Source organism: Puma concolor, chromosome B2 (assembly GCF_028749965.1).
Source record: "Puma concolor isolate L17-30 chromosome B2, mPumCon1.1.hap2, whole genome shotgun sequence".
NCBI lineage: Eukaryota > Metazoa > Chordata > Mammalia > Carnivora > Felidae > Puma > Puma concolor.
In genome coordinates, this window is record NC_141671.1 from 120,414,335 (window position 1) to 120,433,742 (window position 19,408).

At 40.4% G+C, this 19,408-nt stretch overlaps 1 protein-coding gene across 10 annotated transcripts in view; it reads left to right on the plus strand.

Moving 5' to 3' along the window:
- AKAP7 (A-kinase anchoring protein 7) overlaps window positions 1-19,408 on the plus strand; it is a 153,461-nt gene that overhangs the window by 92,579 nt on the left and 41,474 nt on the right. The window contains exon 1 of one of the 10 annotated variants that reach the window (XM_025925612.2): window positions 17,932-18,414. The exons of 7 other annotated variants lie outside the window; for them this stretch is intronic. In XM_025925612.2, coding sequence (XP_025781397.1) covers window positions 18,366-18,414 — 49 coding nt within the window. In that variant the 5' untranslated portion in view covers window positions 17,932-18,365. Of the gene's footprint in view, window positions 1-17,931; window positions 18,415-19,408 lie in introns of those variants that run through there. 2 more of the 10 variants (XM_025925613.2, XM_086707857.1) reach the window with 2 other exon arrangements.

Here is a 19,408-nt window from a genome sequence, read left to right on the forward strand (position 1 = left end):
TTCTGCTGCCTTCTGAAAAATCAGAAAATGTGATACTGGTTCTCCATTCTTGCATGGTAGCGATTTTCTAGATAGGGTAGTAGGCACACTGACCTTAGAAGTAGCTGCTTTTCATTATCCCCCGTATTCTGTTGTTGTTACCATAAACTTGCTGAACTTGTTCTCACTCTGTGCTTGGCTCCTGAAGCCCTCTGAATTTGGATCCCCCTGCCAGCTATTGCTGTTTCCTGTGCCTGCTTTACATTTCAATGCTGAGCATTTTCCTCTGTCTTTAGCCATCATATACCTCGATGTGAGTGTTAGGGGAGTTTGGTAGAATATGGAGACATCATTCATATTTTCAGATACAAAAAAAGGTTATATCTCTTAGTTCTCTCATCATCAAAACTTTGGGTAATAGTATGCCTACTTAATATTGGGCTGCAACTCCTTACAAACCTAACTGCAATAATCAGCTAAAATTCAAATCCAAAAAGGAAAAAAAAAGGAGCGCCTGGGTGACTCAGTCGGTAAAGCATCAAACTCTTGATTTCGGCTCAGATCGTGATCTCTTGGTTCATAGGTTCAAGCCCCACATAGGCTCTGTGCTGACAGCATGGAGCCTGCTTGGGATTCTCTCTCTCTTCCTCTCTCTCCGCCCCTTCCCCTCTTGCATATGCTTATGCTTTCTCTCTCTCAAAATAAGACTTTTTTTTAAAAAAAGGTAAAAAAAAATTTTTTTGTGGTGAAACCAGGAATGAAATATGGCTCAGGTATCCTAGCATGGTGGAAGCTGTTCTCAGTGAGCTACTTAACAGTTGGGTGAATTAATTTTTCTCAGGCAGCTATATTCCATTTATATTTCCTTAGGGGAGGTAATTGACTAAATGACACCCTTTGTAAGATTGATGAGCAATTTAATGATTGCAAAGACTAGTTTACTTTCAGCTCTCAGACATACCTTATAGGAGGCAATGGGGAATTTGAAAGGTCTAGACGTTGTTGTTGTTGTTGTTGTTGTTGTTTTTGGCAGGCCAGTGTATTTCTTTATAACTTTCGCAAGTAGATGTGGAAACCATAATTTTCTGGGATCCTGACTGTTTTTTGGTTTCATGATAATTAGTCATCATTAACTTAATGAATGTTATTGAGCATATACAATGCATATATGCCTTGGGGCTCCTGTGTGGCTCAGTTGGTTGAGTGTCCAACTTCGGCTCAGGGCATGATCTCACGGCTCGTGGGTTCCAGCCCTGCATCAGGCTCTGTGCTGACAGCCTGGAGCCTGTTTCGGATTCTGTGTCTCCCTCTCTTTCTCTCTCTGCCCCTCCCCCGCTCATGCTCAGTCTCTCTCTGTCTCTCAAAAATAAAACATTAAAAAAAATTACAATGTGTATATGCCTCTCTTTGCTATAATGAGGTATGGAGAACTATAAGACAGTCCTTAAGTGTGATAGTCACTGGGCAATGAGAAATGGGGAGGAATGAGGAATAGATGAATAGGGTTTTGCCCATGACAATAGTGGGCTATGTTAGGACACAGTGGAAGAAGCTTATGATTTTATCTTCTCAGAGAGTGTGGGAGTAAGGAGTGGCAGAGGTCAAAAGAATAGGATAAGACTGAATAGACAGATGGAGAGTAGCAAAAGGACACCTTCTAGGAGCAGCAGTTATGATTTACAGGGGAGGGAAGCGATGGGTTGGGAAGCAGTGAAGAGGCAATATTAGTGATAGACACACTGCAAAGACTAACGATTGAACCTGTAATCTAGTTAGCTAAGGAAGGTGTGGCAAGGAGCTTGCTAGGTTTGGGCGTAGAAGTAGGTGAAAGAGGTAGGAAAGGAGATACGCACAGTCATACATATTGAGACAGAGGATGTGTAATAAAAAGACTGAGCAGATAGACGTGGGATAAAAAGAGGGTGAAATTTAATACTTCCTGCAATAACACAAGATTGGATCCTGAAGTTAAGACTTTAAGTTAGTTTCAGACTATAGCACAGAGGCAATGAGAGGGTTAGGATTGGGCCATCCGTGGGCTCAAATAGAAGCATACAGGTGTGCACAGTTACAGTTGTAGAAGATGAAGGGGGTCATAGGTAAGTTAGAGCCGACTCAGTTATAGTCAACTCAGCCTATATCCAGTGCCCAACAGGTCAGACCAGCAAGATACCAGACTCCGACTTTATGGGCTGAAACACAGTGAGGATTCCAAGTGATGTGAATCAATGAATTTATTCTATCCAAGGCCATCCACACGCCCTTAAAAACATTAAAAAAAAAAAAAAAGCCAATTTCAGAGTACCTGGGTGGTTCAGTTGGTTGAGCGTTTAACTCTTGGTTTTGGCTCAGGTCACGATCTCAAGGTTTGTGGGATGGAGCCCCACGTCAGGCTCTGTGCTGACAGGACATGGAGCCTGCTTGGGATTCTCTGTCTCTCCATTGGCCCCTCTTGTCACTTGTGCTGTCTCTCAAAAATAAATAAAAAGCTAAAAAAGCCAATTTCATGTAAGAATGCTTTTGCTGAGTAGTAAAAGTAATTAATTGTGTTTAATTTATCTCTATATGTGTGTCTTTTTTCATATTCTATTAACATAAATTAGAAGTGTTCCTAAAGTACCTCAGCAGCATATTGAAGCAGGAGGTTGACTCAGGAAGGGCACTTGTATCATTATTTAAACTACGAGCTAAAGTAGTGACTTCCTTTTCTGAAACGTCATTTTTGTTGAAACATGACTCACAAACTATCATTTTCACATCTGGGCATTTGGCAGGCATTTTCTTTAAAATAAACTTGTCACATCAGGGGTATCTGACATGATTTACTACTATGATAAAATTCAAGCTCTCAGGCAAAAATAAGAATTTTGGAAAACTTTATTACCATGAGTTTAACAGCTTCCTAAAACTTAAAGACTTTTTCCCACTTTCTATTATGGAAAATGTCATCAACAAAACTAAATAGCACACAGTAGAATAATGAACTCTGTTTTCCCAGTTTTTCCCCCTCTGTCACACTATTTTTATTTTACTGCACATAATTAAAAAAAATTTTTTTGTAATGTTTACCTTTGAGAGAGAGAGAGAGAGAGAGAGAGAGAGACCCAGAATGGGAAGCAGGCTCCAGGCTCTGAGCTGTCAGCACAGAGCTCAATGTGGGGCTCGAACTCATAAGCCACAAGATCTTGACCTGATCCGAAGTCAGACGTTCAGCTGACTGAGCTTCCTAGGCACCCCCAGACTGCACATAATTTAAAGTGTACAATTTGATGAGTTTTTAACGTACAGATACAACTGTGAAACCATTATCACCATCAAGATACTGAACATTTCCATCACCATCAGAAGTTTACTAGTGGCCTTTTGCAATCCATGGGGTGATATTAATGATTGTCCAATGTGGGTTTTGCTTTTTGATGTTGTATAATGAAGTGGGTCAAAATATGGAAGATCTGCATAACTCAATCAATATTTCTTAAATGACCAATATTTGTTACAAAGACATATGCATAGATAAAGGATCCATTGAAAATTCAAGATACCAGAAGATTTGACTATAAAGAGTAAGAGGAGTTCAGAAGTTTTAAGATTCCACATTGCAACTAAACTTCAAGAAACTGCAACTTGTTGAGTTTTGGTATAGTATCAAAGAGGAATATTCATGATTATCTGAAAAAGCTATTATTCTCCTCCCTTTTGAAAATTTGTATGTATGTGAGGCTGGATTTTTCTTAGGCTCCAAATGAAACCATCTGTTGCAACAGACTGAATGCAGAATCAGACCTGAGGATAAAGCTGTCTTTGATTATGCCAGACATTAAGGAAAATTGCAGAAATGTAAATGAATGCTGTTCTTCTCACTGTAAAAACTTTTAATTAAAAATACAGTTGTTTTTCATAAAAAGACTCATAATGATAATATTTAAGATATTTTGAGGGGCACCTGGGTGGCTCAGTTGGTTAAGCGTCTGACTTTGGCTCAGGTCATGATCTCATGGTTCGTGAGTTTGAGCCCCACGTTGGGCTCTGTGCTGACAACTCAGAGCCTGGAGCCTGCTTGTGATTCTGTGTCTCCTCCTCTCTCTGCCCCTCCCCTGCTTATGCTCTGTCTCTCTCTGTCTCTCAATAATAAATAAACATTTAACAAAATTTTTAAAAAAGATATTTTGAAATAAAAAATTTTCAAAAAATTCTGTTTTCATTTCAAATACAGTAAATACTGATAAATAATCACCCACATGAGCAAAAGCTCTTTGAGTGGGAAGGAAGATGGGGAGATTGTCAGTAATTTTTAAGAGTGTAAAGTGGTCCTGAAGCCAATACGTTTAAGAATTGCTGCTTCAGTTCATGGTCCAAGAAAACCATGAAAAAACTTAAGCCTCAGACAACTCTCCAACCTTAACTTTGATCAATATTTCCAACCTTTTCTTCCAACAAATTAATTTGGATGGCTACCTAGCTATCGAATTTTTTCCTCCATTCCTTTTTAATTTCCATTTAAGCATTCTGTGATAAAAATGTATCAAGAACGAAAATATCCCAGAGTGCCAGTACCGTGTCTATATGAATGCCTCATTTAAAAATCATTCTTATGTGATGCTGACACTGTATAATATAGAATGTCCATTTTGCTGTGGGCAGGCCCAAAAAGTTTGTCTTGTTTTCTTTTGCACAGTCTGACAGGGAAGATGATTTAGAAAATTTCATCTCTACTTAGACCAATTAAGATGAGTGTATTTCGAGTATGTTAGGAGAGGGAGAAGTGAAAAGACAGTTTATCATCTGAGGAGACTGTGCATTTTTTCCACTTGAAAACTTAGCAGTTGGAAATTTTCTCCGTTGAAAATTATCAAGTAAATTAATAAGAGCTGAGTACAGAGTATTTAATCATTTAATTTCTGACACAGAAATGAGTGACCGTATAATTTATCATTTAAATGTTCCCTTGTAAGTGTACTAGGCTGGGATAAAAAAAGAAAGCCAAGACTGTCCAGATTTAACTGGAACTGAGTCATTCTGCCTAGAAAGCAGAATGCTCCTGAAAAAGCAGAACCTTTAACATAGTAAAATTTCTCAAATGCCCATGTTATTCCTTTTTGTAATCTAATTGTCCTCTTCTTAAATATTTCTTTGATGCAACATGTCTTCTAAAAAGAAAGCATTTGAAATTTTATGGTTATATGCCCTTAGTAAAAATGAAAAGCAACTGATCATTAGAACGCTCGGCTTATTTCCTTACATTTGCTTGAGTTAGAGGAAGACAGGGATTAAGTAACTGAAAAAAAAATGAATCTTTGTGATGGCTCACTGTATTTTAACTGATTTATCAGCTATTAATCTGGATGCTAACACAAAGTGGCAGCTGTGGCTCAGGCTATTTTGAAAATGAAACCATCTGTTGGCCTGGTTTCAAACCTTATGATTTATATCAGATGCCGTAGGAACCCTGCGTATTAAAGGAGCAGTGCTCTGTGGTAAATGTAACGATCTGACAAATTAAACATTAATGCTAGAATGATACAAGAGTAACTTATGTTGTTTTATGATTTATTTGCAGAGCCTTTGATTTTAAGTGTATTTTAGCAAATATGAAAGTAAATATTGAATTTCAAATAAAAAGAAAAAAGCTACATGAATGATATTGGGGTGCAGAGTCTGTGATCAAAGATATTAAGATGTGTAGTAAACTAGTGTTAGGAGACCTTTCCAGTTGCCGAAAGTTATGGCTAACTAGCCCATCGCATTGCCTAATTGCCTCTGAATACTCTTTTTCATCACATTAATTAACGCTCTAAAGGTGCTTAGCATAGTGCCTGACATATAATGTAAAAATGTTAGTTATTGATATTAATAGCCATACTAGTCATATTAGAATACTTACAGTAACAGTGTTCTTACTGTTCTAACATCAGAACATCCATTTCAGGTTATTATAGATTTGCATTATTCTTAATGCTTTCCTTAAATTGGCCTGTGATTAACATCGGTGCATTTAAAAAATAAAAATGCATAGATATATATCAGGTGTTTTAACTTATGTATTTGTGTAATATTTTATATTGCATATATACTTATATATAATTTATATATATATAAGTACAATGCGAGGATAAAAACTTCACTGTGTTTTTTCCTGGCTCTGGGAAACACAACAAAGTTGTCGGTCTATCTTCTTTAATGTCACGTTGTTAAAAAAAAAAAAGCAATTTGATAATGTGATGCAATCACAGGAGACAAATATGTAAAACTCATGAAGTTCATGCCCCTTTTAGCGAAGCACTAAGGAATTCCAGAGGATGCAGAATAGTGGAGAGGCCGAGTATGTGCTATGCGGTGGCTGACCCAGGAGTTCTGAGAGGCAGGCAGACCTTGTTGTAATGGCCACTGCTACTTCCCAGCGAGGCAACCTTGCATGCATTACTTACTGACCCTAAACCCATCTATAACATGGGGTTAATAATGATGGTTGCCTCATGAGGATGTTGTGAGGACTGAATGAGATAATGCGTGAAAGGCACTTAGCATCGTGCCTGACGCATACTCAGTGCTCACTCACTTGTGCCCATCATTATTGCTGTGTTTATGACAAAGTATGTGTACAATTCTTAAACCCAGGACAGAGAAGGAAGAGTTAGTATAAGGGGAAAAAGGGGGCACCTGGGTGGCGCAGTCGGTTAAGCATCAGACTTCAGCCAGGTCACGATCTCGCAGTCCGTGGGTTCGAGCCCCGCGTCGGGCTCTGGGCTGATGGCTCGGAGCCTGGAGCCTGTTTCCGATTCTGTGTCTCCCTCTCTCTCTGCCCCTCCCCCGTTCATGCTCTGTCTCTCTCTGTCCCAAAAATAAATAAACGTTGAAAAAAAAAAGGGGGGGAAAGTCATTTTCTTTCTTTTTTCTTTTTAAATTTTTCTTGGATGTTTATTTTGGGGAGAGAGACAGAGCAGGAGTGGGGGAGGGGCAGAGAGCGAGGGAGACACAGAATCCGAAGGAGGCTCCAGGCTCTGAGCCGTCAGCACAGAGCCCGATGTGGGGCTCGAACCCACAAACTGCGAGTGAATCGTGACCCGAGTTGAAGTTGGATGCTTCACCAACTGAGCCACACGGGCACCCCAAAAGTCATTTTCTTTTTAATCTTTACTGGGAATATACTATTTTAGGAATTAGGAACAACTGTGGACTCTAAAAGATTGATTGTTAAACACTAGGACAAATGTGTTAAGGGATTTGTTAAATGTCTTTACTGACCATCTTTTAAGGGGGAAGAGAGAGTACCATTTGTGGGTCATATAACCCGGAGGCCTGAGGGACTTCATGAAGTTTCTTCCATCGTTACAATTCACAAATTCTTTGTTTTGTGTTAAGCTGTTGTACTTTAGTTTTTGCCAGAGCTACATTTTGATGTCATTGTATCTGGTTAATTGAAAGACAATAATATTCTCATTGTCCAGCTCTGCCTGAAAATCCAGTTCCACCATATTCTTCTTCTGTTTTAGATTCACTCTTAAAATAGGAATCGGAATAGGGACCATGACCCTAGTGAGTAAATGGCCCGTGGCTGCCACACTACTGTTACAGTGATATTGGGACTCAGCTGTTTGGCCTGAGCTATCCGGCTTACCTCCCTCGGGGCATTTGAAGAGCTGCTAGCTGTGCATATAAACACATTTTGTTGTATTTTACTTGTGCAATTTGTTGAACAGATAGTTATGGAACCTACTAAGTGCCAAGAATTATGTTGTGTATTAAATATCAAAGGTGGGCCAACACAGCCTCTGCTCTGAGCCAAGTCATGCAAACAATTACAATTTAAAGAGATAACGACTGCCTGAAGTTAATGGGAAGCCACCGAGTGTACTCGTAATTCAGCCTGGGATTGTCGGGGAAGGCTGCACAGAAGAGGGCAGGTTTGAGCTGCAGCGAGAGCATGTGGGAAGGACAAGTGAAAGGGAGGGTGTTTTCCAGGCTGAGTAACTTCCTGAGGAGGGTTAGTAATGCATTCTGCACGTGAATTCTCTACCCTTCAGATCTTATCTTAATTCAGATCTTATTTTGTAGGGGATGGGAGCCTTCAAAAATTTGGAGTTCAGAGTAACATGCTCAGATTTGTGCTTTAGAAAGTCCAGTCTACCAGTAGCATAAAAGCTGGATATGACAGAACAGGAGACTCAATCAGCAAGATGATTAGGAGACTAGGGTGGTAGCCTAGGGAGGTCCTAACGATCGTCTGCAGTGAGCAGATTTGCAGCAGAGACAGAGAAGGAGGGGTCCATTGTAGATCTAGGCAGGCGGGAGAATCACTCTTTTCAGGTTTACAGCAGATCATCGTAGGGGATGGGTCTAGGATGGCTCTCAGATTTGGGGTTTGACAGCTGGGTTGACGGCAGTGCCCTACACCAATGTAGGGGATAAAAGACAAACAGATTTTGGTGACAAGAAGATGAGTTTGATTTTAGACATATTAAAACACCTGTGGCCCAGTCAAGGGACACATCCCAGAGGGAGGTCTGGGACACGGAGGACGATCTATCCAAGAGATCGATTTGGGATTCAGTGGCATTAAGTTGGCAGTTAAAGCTGTGGGTATGAATGAAGTAGCTGGGGGTTACCTGGGAAACCTGGGACTTCAGACTAGTTTTGTAGCTAGTTACCTGAGATAACTATTGTAGAGGAAGGAAGGAGATCTAAAATCAAGAGCTAAAATAAAAGGTGGTAGAAATTGGTTAAACAAATATGACAGATCTGTTTATTGTTTCTTCTTGGTCTATAGGGTCTGGACAGCAATGGCATAAAGATGCCCCTTCACTATGCAAATTTGCTTCTCTTTTTTTTAATTTTTAAAAAAACATGTTTTAAAGTCTACTTATTTTTAAAAAAAAATTTTTTTTTTCAACGTTTATTTATTTTTGGGACAGAGAGAGACAGAGCATGAACGGGGGAGGGGCAGAGAGAGAGGGAGACACAGAATCGGAAACAGGCTCCAGGCTCTGAGCCATCAGCCCAGAGCCCGATGCGGGGCTCGAACTCACGGACCGCGAGATCGTGACCTGGCTGAAGTCGGACGCTTAACTGACTGCGCCACCCAGGCGCCCCTAAAGTCTACTTATTTTTAGAGGGGGGGGGAGAGCGCAAGTGGGGAAGGGGCAGAGAGAGGGAAGGAGAGAGGGAGAATCCCAAGCAGGCTCTGCATCACCAGTGCAGAACCTGATTCAGGGCTCAAACTCAAGAACCGTGAGATCATGACTGAGCCAAAGTCAGACACTTAACTGACTGAGCCACCCAGGCGCCCCTCAAGTTTGCTTCTTTTACAGAGAAACTTGTTCTGGTAAAAACAGGGATCATGAGGGTTAAAGAAACTGAGTATACTCATTTCTCTTTATGAAGATTAAATTCTGTTTTTTTTTTTTCATTAACCCATAAAGATCCTTTACTATTTTATATGACTTGAAAATATTTTATATGAAATTCCTAGAACACGTAACAGTGGCTGAGAGAACAACATTTTGTCAATTCATTCATTGTGGTTCTATTTGATCTTCTACTGATGAGGATATTCAAGTGAATATTTTGTCTTGCTTCTGATTATGAGTAAAGGAAACTGAATTTGATAATCATAACTTTTGTATTTCATACCAGGGATTCATAGCTGCCAAAAATATTTTCATTGCTGACAGCTCTGATCAAAGCAATAGCTTTTATTTAAGAAGTCAATCTTAGCACAATAAGGTTTAGGAGAAAGTTAATATTTTTGATACTTGTTCTCCAACTATGCATTCAGCAAGAATTCAGTATGTAAGTGTGGCATATATTCATCCATATATGATCGTTTTATTTATTTATTTTTGAAGAAGAGAGAGCACATGAGCAGGGGAGGGGTAGAGAGAGAGAGAGAGAGAGAGGGAGACACAGAATCTGAAGCAGGCTCCAGGCTCTGAGCTGTCAGCACAGAGCCCGACACGGGGCTTGAACTCACGAACTGTGAGATCATGACCTGAGCCAAAGTCGGGTGCTTAACCGACTGAGCCACCCAGGCTCCCCCATTTTTGTTTTTTTGTTTGTTTGTTTTGTGTTTTGGGGGGGTATATATTTTACTAGCATGGCACTCTTTTTCAATGATTTACTTTTTAGGGCTTTTTCCTGTTTTTGCTAGGCAAAATTATTTATCAACCCTTTCAATAACTTTAGTGATTATTGGGGTGCCTGGGGTAAGCATCCCTCTTTGGCTCAGGTCATGATCTCAGGGTTCCTGAGATCGAGCCCCACATCAGGCTCTGTACTGACAGCTTGGAGCCTGGAGCCTGCTTCAGATTCTGTGTCTCCCTCTCTTTCTGTTCCTCCCCACTCGCACTCTGTCTCTCTCTCTCTCAAAAATAAATACGGATTAAAAATTTTTTTTAGTAACTTTACTAATTATAATTGACCAATAGCAGACACTAGTGCTTTGCCTGTTATTGGTCCATTTTCTTCCCCTTCTTCCCTGTTGGCAGAGCCCCACTTTCCCTGGATGGTGGTGAACTTCAGAGCACATGGGCCTGGCTTTAGTCCTGCTGATGACTGGGTCCATTCTTCTTGCCAGTGATTAGTTTAGGAAGTGGCCTGTGACCCAATTCTGATATGTGAGGGGAAGTCTACTTGAGACCTCAGAGAATAGTTTTGCTTGTCTGTTTGTTTGTTTGCTGAGACCTAGAGATTCTAAGGGAAGAGAACGTCATTTTTTTATCGGGAATTGTTGGTTATACATGTGATGTCAGGACTTAGCAGCCACCTTAACCATGGGGACACTAGATGACTACAAGCATGTGTACTGTGTATGGAAGACTGGAAAAGTGACTCTTGATGATCTTGTTAAATTACTGAATTACCAACCCTAAGGCAACTCCATCTCTGATTCTAGGAGATAATGAGTTTCTTTACTTTTTAACCATTTGAATCAAGAGGTTTTTGTTACTTGCAGCTGAATGCATTCAATACATATTGGATATGAAATAAGAGATGTATTAACGGAAAATGTTGGAGTTCAGGATTGAACAGTCAAGAAAGAATTCTTGAGACATTTTTGGTGCAAAAGGTGTTTTTTTTTTTTAAGTTTTTATTTATTTTTGAGAGAGAGAGAGAGAGAGAGAGAGAGAGAACGTACACGGGTGTATGCACGTGCAAACAGGGGAGGGACAGAGATAGAGAGAGGGAATGAGAGAATCCCAAGCAGGCTGCATCCTGTCAGCACAGAGCCAGATGCGAGGTTCCATCTCACAAACCATGAGATAATGACCTGAGCCAAAATCAGGAGTCAGACGCTTAACCAAGACTGAGCCATCCAGGAGTCCCCCAAAAGGTGGTTTTATTAAAGCACAGGGACAGGATCCATGGGCAGAAAGATCTGCACTGGGATTGTAAGGCGCTATTGATTATATACTTTTTAGTTGTGAGGGGCAGAGATAAAGGAAGTTTCCAAAAGGATGTTAAAGAAGACTTACAGGTTCCTGGAGGCCTGGCTAAAATCAAGCTAAGGTTGCTTTTTGCCTGTAGCAAAGCATTAACATTAAGGCAGTTGTGAGTTCCTTGAGGACTGTTGCTCTGCCTGTTTCAAGTACTTGTCAGTAGGCTGCAAGGTGTGAGGACATTTAATATTATCTACATTTCTTTTGCTTTTGTTGTCCACATCATCAATATTTTAGTTTTATGGGTACTTAAACTTTTTTTTTTTTTTTTAAGTTTGTTAATTTATTTAAGCATCCAACATGGGGCTTGAACTCAAGACCCCAGGGTTGAGAGTTGCTTGCTCTTTCAACTTAGCCAGCCAGGGGCCCCAATTTTATGGGTACTTAAACAACAGTTATCAAATGCTGTTAGAAGTGTCTAAAAACAGAGTGAATACTGACATAGTGTATCAGATGAATGTTACCCTGAGCCACGGTAGATCATGACAGATCCCGAGACCTGCCAAAACCAATCTTGATTTAACTGCCTTTCATCTAGTAGAAGTGGATTTTCTTTTTATTATTTTGTGGATTTACTTTCATTCTTCCCTATCGATTTCACTGCTATTACAGAAAAAAAAAAAACTTTAATAACAATGCATTGAGTTATGAAAGCACCTTTTATTTGAAGTCTTCAAATCCTTTATATAGCAGGGAATGTAACTGCTCAAGGTCAACTGGGGGAGCACGTTCAGAGCTAAATGCAGACTGAGGATATTCCATAGAAAGGATAAGTAGCACCTGTGAAAAAAAACCCAGTAAATTAGAAACTAAAACCAAATTTTTGTTTACATTGTTAAATTGCAAATAAAATCTATTCATTTGGGTCCTCTTGGCTTTTTTAAAATACATTTTTTCTTGCTGTGAAGGGTGTTGCTTTCTCTCTGAAAGCCTTAGGGCATTAAAGGATTAAAAGCAGTTGAATAAGAAAGCAGATAATACAAATACTGGCCAGCAGATTAAATGTCTTTGCTTTTCCTTTTTTTTCTTTTTGTTTAAAAAACAAGTTTTGACATCCAGTCATTGAACTTGTCCTTGAGTTAAGTAACTCATGTCAGTTTTTGTGAGTTTGTTGTTAATGCCTGAAAAGAAGGACAGACTGTAAAAGCGGGACTGGACAGCAGCTAACCAGAATAGATGACCTGTTACCGGCCTTCGTTCTTACTGCATTTCCTTAATAAAACTGTCCAATGGGATTTACCACAATGCAAATGCCCCCCCTGCTCCCTCTGGCTCATGTGTACAGATTTCTGCCTCCTACTCTATTTGGCCTGGCCGTGGCCTTCTCTCTCACTTATTTTGGTTGTACCCCTTGTTTCAAAAGTTAACTTCACCTCAAGAGCCAATGTGATTATCATATTAGCCATACTAAGTGTTTAATAAATAGTGGCTGGAATCAAATTAAATTGAGCACATGAGCAGGGGAGGGGCAGCGAGAGAGGGAGACACAGAATCCAAAAGCAGGCTCCAGGCTCTGAGCTGTCAGCACAGAGCCCCACGTGGGGCTCGAACCCACGAACCGTGAGATCATGACCTGAGTGGAAGTCGGATGCTTAACTGACTGAGCCATCCAGGCACCCCAACCCAATTTATTTCTTACCAGTTAAGGGAAGGGCCTCAACTACATACACTGTTTAAAGTTAGGCCACACACATAGAAAAGTACAGCATAATAAGCATGGAGGAGGCATTTGAAAATCAGCACTAAATCGGCCCGCAGCAGCCAAGATTTGACCATGATTCTTCCGGATTGGTAAAGGAGAAGGACTTCTTCTCTAACTCTAGTTATCTGCTTGCCTCCCTCCCTTTCCTAAGTGCACATATGCTGTATATGGTACATTATGTTTTTCTGCTTGTGTTTTAAAAAAGCATATTTTCTCTTCAATTACATACTGAAATTCTATAGCATATGGCAATTGCAAATTCAACTACCTATAACTTTCAGTTTTAGAGAAAAACAACTAAAACACTGGAAAGAGAAAGAAAAAGTCTTTGTTGAAAATAGGACTAACGGGGCGCCTGGGTGGCGCAGTCGGTTAAGCGCCCGACTTCAGCCAGGTCACGATCTCGCGGTCCGTGAGTTTGAGCCCCGCGTCGGGCTCTGGGCTGATGGCCTGGAGCCTGTTTCCGATTCTGTGTCTCCCTCTCTCTCTGCCCCTCCCCCGTTCATGCTCTGTCTCTCTCTGTCCCAAAAATAAAACAAACGTTGAAAAAAAAAATTAAAAAAAAAAAAAAAGAAAATAGGACTAACATGGGAGTAATGGTAAAAATATATTCTTGGCTCCCAAATTTCACAGTTAGATCAAGATTCTTTTGTCTGCTAATTAAAGACAGGACTTTACCAGTGAGATTAACAAGTAATCCTTAAAGTTTTTCAGTTATAACTTTTTCAGCCTCTCTTCCGTGTAGACAGACATTTGTCAGAACCACTTTCAAAGATCAGTATTTAATCATGTAGCTTCGGAACCTTGCCCTTTGGTCACAAAATGGCTGCAAGGATGTCGCAGTGGCTAAAGAGTAGAGGAATATCTGTTGGGTCTGGGTGACATATGTTTTGTGGATTGATTCTTGAGAATTGAAATTTGGTTTTCCAGGAACATAGAAAAACAGAATACAATATTGAATATGTCCATCCAACCTTTGTAAGGCCCAGATTAATAGTTTTTATCTTTTGGCACCCCGGTATCAACATAAAAAACTGGAATGTGTTCCAAAAGATCCCAATTTTTATGAGTTGTGTTTTCATGAATCGTCAAGCATTTCTTGAACTTACGTACATTTTTGCTGAAACTGTGACATTTCTTGGCATTAACAGTTTCCATAAGTGTGCCACCTGCTGTGTAATGAAATCTTCCTGAAGTGTTTCTTTGTGCCTAAAGGAATGTCTCCTAACGCTTGGTTCCAGAGTTTGGAGGGATGAAGCATTCCCCCCTACCCCCAACCTTTACACTTCACAATTTAATGCCCTCTTTCTCTTTTCTCTTTGCAATAAAGGAATATATGCTTTTTTCTTTTCTTTCTCATGTGTTTCTGTAAGTTGTCAAACTCAGCTTTCCTTTAACTAATGAATTGGAGGTTTCAAAAGAGGTGGGATCTGTAAAGTTTTATAGATTCAGAATCTTATAGTGAGATTTGTTCGAGTCCAACTTTTATATAGTGAGGTTGCACAGAAATCCAATATACATGTTTTCCAATGGAAAATAATGCCAACCAGTGATACAGAGAATAGAGCTGGTCACAGTTAAGAATTATCTTTTCACATTAGAGACAATATTGTCAGAGCTTATATTTCACAGCACGTGGAGAAGAGGCGGCTGCCACCCCTCATACTGTTTCGTTTCCTCCCTACTGGTTTAGCGGTTAGAACAAGAATCCAAACAACTATAGCAGGCAGAGAACTGTCCTAACCATGATTTGTTCAAGCCAGGCCTGTGAGCAAAGGTTATAGCTTTAAAGTTAGGAACATGACACCATATCAGATATTTTTTTCTCCTTGAGGCTAATTTCTTTTTGTAGATCTCTCTGTATTACTGAAAAGAGTCTGTTAGCCCTCTAATAGAATGCCATTAATATTCTCAGGGATTACTCGTGACTGGTATAAGTTGCTATTTTTCCTGGAAGGTGAGTGCTTTCAGGGGCCATTCTGGTATCTCTGTGCTCTGGATAGATCATCTCTTCACAGCGTGACAGGCAGTAGAACTAGGCTCCAGCTCCAATAAGCGATCTGCCTTAGAAGAAGATTGTATTACTCTTGCCCCATTAATAGAGGGATTTCCTGACAAGACATGAGAAACCAAGACATTTAAACATACTACCACTGAGCTTGGCTAAATAGCTATTTTGCTGCACATTATTCTGAAACTGTAGTGAGCTGCCTCGTAAGGTATATACCTGATAACCACACACAAATTGCGCTTAATGATACAGAGTTCTCGGGAGAGCTGCTCAGGGTCTGTGTAGCCAGACATGTTGAGTTCAGATCCCATTATGGTCCCACATTCTCTAAGAGATTTTGGCCTAGTTATTTTTCTGAGCTCAGCTTTTCCATCTGTAAAAAGGGGATAGTAATACTCCCTACTTCACAGGACTGTGGAAGGGATGAAATGAATGGGTAAATGTAAAACACTTATTTAGCAAGGGCCTGGCATATAGCGAGTGTCCAGGATATCTTAGTGTTTGTTCTTGTTCAGCCTACTACTCGGTTGTTTTTGTGACACAGGGAAGGGCGAGGAGGGGCTTATATCTTCTACAATTCAAGTCAGTTACATACTGTTGTATTCCCAAACAATTGGGTAGGTGATGGCTACTCTCTGGGTCCTTCTGTATGGTAGCTATTCACATTTGAGGAGGGGCATATGATGGTGGGGAAGAAAGTCAGCTTTTTCACCAGTATTCCTAACATATGTATGGTTGTGTTTCAAACAAATGAACAAACAAACATCTGAACACATGAATGTGTCCATGATTTCGAGTTGAAAATTTGAGTATATGGAAACTCTTTGGAAATCTATAGTAGTGAAATTAGATTTAATTGTATAATTAACGAATCATATTTATTATAAAAAAAAAAAACAGCAAAGAATGCAATATGAAGACCATTCCTGGAAATCCTGGGCTAAGAGTAGCCTTAGCCTATGGTATGAAACTAGAGCTTTCCAGAATGGAGAGACACCTTAGTGATAGGAAACCAGACTCCATCTGCTCTGTGAGTTTAAATGTGCTAATTATTTACACAATTAAAACCAATTTTAAAAATTCCTGTCTTGGATTTTTCAGTTGTTTTCTAGGCTTTTATTATGGTTGATTCACTCTTAATGCTTATGAAAAAAATCTCTAATATATATATTTCCCCCTGAGATTGCAGAATATTCTGAGGTAAATACTGTTACTTAGGTAATGACACACTTTATATATTTTATTCTTTTTTTAAATTTGTTTTTAATGTTTTAATTATTATTATTTTTTTTTTTCGAGAGAGAGAGAGAGCGAGCAAGCAGTGGGCAGAGGAAGGGCAGAGGGAGAGGGAGACACAGAATCTGAAGCAGGCTCCGGGCTCTGAGCTGTCAGCACAGAGCCCGATGCGGGGCTCGAACCCACGGAGTGGGAGATCATGACCTGAGCTGAAGTCGGACCCTTAACCAACTGGGCCACCCACGCGCCCCTATTTTATTCTTAATTGCATGTTGTTAGAAGTAGTACCAATAGGAATGGATTAATAAAGTAGAGTCAGTGTGGGGTTCATCACAGAGTATTCTCCCCTGAATGCTGCATTTGAGTGAGGGGGCTTTTTGGTTGGAGTCCACATATGTAAGCAGTAACTTAAGATGGCAGCCAGCAGGGCAGGAAATTGGAAGAGGTGGAGGAGAGACTGCAGGCTGGTGCTAGAAAGACTGAGGTGCAAATAGATATAGTACCCTATCTGTTCTCTGCTTCTTCCCTTCCTCCCACGCACTTAACTACAAATGAAAACTTTATAATAAACTTACCTGATTTGCAGATCTCACAGAGGAAGATATCCAAAACTCTGACAACAGGTCAGAATTTCATCACTGTTCATACCTGACAGACCTGGGATTCAAAGCTCTGGCTTTCTACTTCTAAAGGTTTTATGGCTACAGCAACGTTGGTGATTAGGGAATGCCAGGACTCACTCATTTTTTTCAATGAAGAGTGTTCACTACAGATCTTTCTTTAATGCACAAAGTAGTATTTCACATAAAAAATTGACAGGTTTTATTTTTCCAAACTGTGCACTCTTTTTGTTTGGAGGAGTGTGAAAGCAGATATCCTGCATTCAGAGACATGGGGGGTTTTCATGATCATCCCGAGCCCTCTCTTTCCACCTCCTGGTAAATGGGTGTATGTGCCTTGCCAGGAAGTAGAGCAGGAAAGCAGGGATTTGCATGGTATTTCTGGCACTAAGAACAGCCTTTTATTCCTGTAGTGTCATACAGTAAGGCTGTTCCCTACTCGAGGGAACAGATTTGGAGCTGTTACTTGAAATCGGTTATCTCATGTCATGAAGTTCAAAACTAGTCGTGCTGTCCCCGAATTTGCTTACGCACCTCGTGATCTTTTTCTCAGTGATGCTTCTAGGTTTGAGGAATTTTCTGGGCTATTGAATATTTGATGCTCTGATTTCAAAACTCATAATGTTGATTTCCTGCCTTAATAGAAAAACAAAGCTGTATTTCAGAAGGCAGATGCTTAAAAGATAACGCTGTCAAGTGCAGGCAACCATTGGTATCTTCTTTTACCCCCATTTTCCCCGTCATTTCTCCAGTTTGTGCAGTTTGTGGGGTAGTTAGTGGTACTTCATTCAAGTTGGGTTTTCAGTGTTGTGCAACGTCAGGTTCCTTATTCATAAAACAAAGAAACAAAAATCTCCTGGGGATAAAAGAAAGCTCTTCCTCCTTAAATAGCAGACAGAAAGTGAAGGGATTGGGTTGTTGTTGTTGTTTTTTTTTTTTTTTTTTTTTTTTGTCTTTGCATTTCTCTGTGTAATTACTCTGTGTGCAGGAGGACGACTCGGCGTGGTTTGTCCTTGATTATCTTTCTTAAAGACACGGTTACGCAGACAGTGCTGGCGGCTCTCATCTAAGGCTGGGCAGCTGGGAGCTCTCAGTTGTGTGAGAATCGGGGGAGCATATGGCCCCTTGGTTCAGCGAACGCGGGTCCCGGTCCCGGAGCAGCCGCCTCTGGCTGGGGACCGGGAGGTGGAGCCTGCCTGCTCACCGCCGCAGCGACTTGCCTTCTGCTTTCTCTCTGCCGGCTGTGCATTGGCTCTCCGTGCCACGCGTGCCGTTCCTCGGAGTGGAATAGGCAGGGCGTGCTCGCAGACCGCGGTCCAAACTGCAGTTTCTATTTGGGGGACCCAGGGAGAAGAGCACCGGGAAGGAAAGACAGCACCAGTGCCATGGGTCAGCTTTGCTGCTTTCCTTTCTCAAGAGAGGAGGCAAAAATCAGTAAGTGTGGTGACTGTGCCGTGCAGAATCCTGAGTGCCTGTTTTGTGTGGTTGTCTTCTAGTGGTAGTTTGGGGTTTTTTTGTTTTTTTGTTTTTTTCTTATGGGAAAGGTAACAGAATAACTGTGGTTTTTCAAGTGCGTTTCTGAAAAGGGTGGGTAGGTATGTAGTTGATAATTAACTGACAAAAGTACATTTACAAATGGCTACGTTAAAAATACAAAATAGTGAAAACTCCTTTTTTATTTTCGGCGGTTCGATGAATCCCACAGCTCATTCTCATCACACTATCTAGAGTCAGAGTTGAGTTTTGACTTTTTTTAAATCACTGCCTTGTGATTCTATATATTTGTATGAGCCAGACTTCATTTTTCTTATCTGAAATTGGGATATTTTGGGAGCGGTGCTCGATAACAGCAGACAGAGAAGTAAAGCTGGGTCTAAAATGACGTATATTACACATTTGCAGCTATTTTCCCGTGTCCTCCGCTTTGTTCTCCGTGGAGGGGGATTCAGGTGTAACTGGGAGGCCACTCCAAGCAAGTGATGCGGCTTTGCTTCCCAGCAAGAACCTCACGAATGTTTTTAAGCCAGTGTCAGGCAGATTCAACATCTGCTTATGGTTTAGAAAACAGAACTTAAAGTGATGACACTTGCATAGTTGCTTTTTCCTCACTGGGTTGTGCATACTCCCTTACGTTTTGGCTTACTTAGTGTGCTGAATAGGATTTGGCTTACACTAGTTGCCCCCCCAATACTGAATTTGTAGTTCTATTTGTGGTCATACTTACCAAATTTGCAGCCATATTTCTGTCACATCAGTGCTTTGCTTAAATAGATTTAAGTAAGTCTATAGAATCTCCTGATACCTGGTTCAGATACTCAAAGGTCCACATCTGGCTTATATGTCCTGCTGCTTGTTCTGGAAACCAGCCAGGGACAGGTTTTGAAAAAAAAAATTAATATGCATCCTGTACCTGTTCACTTGAGAAATA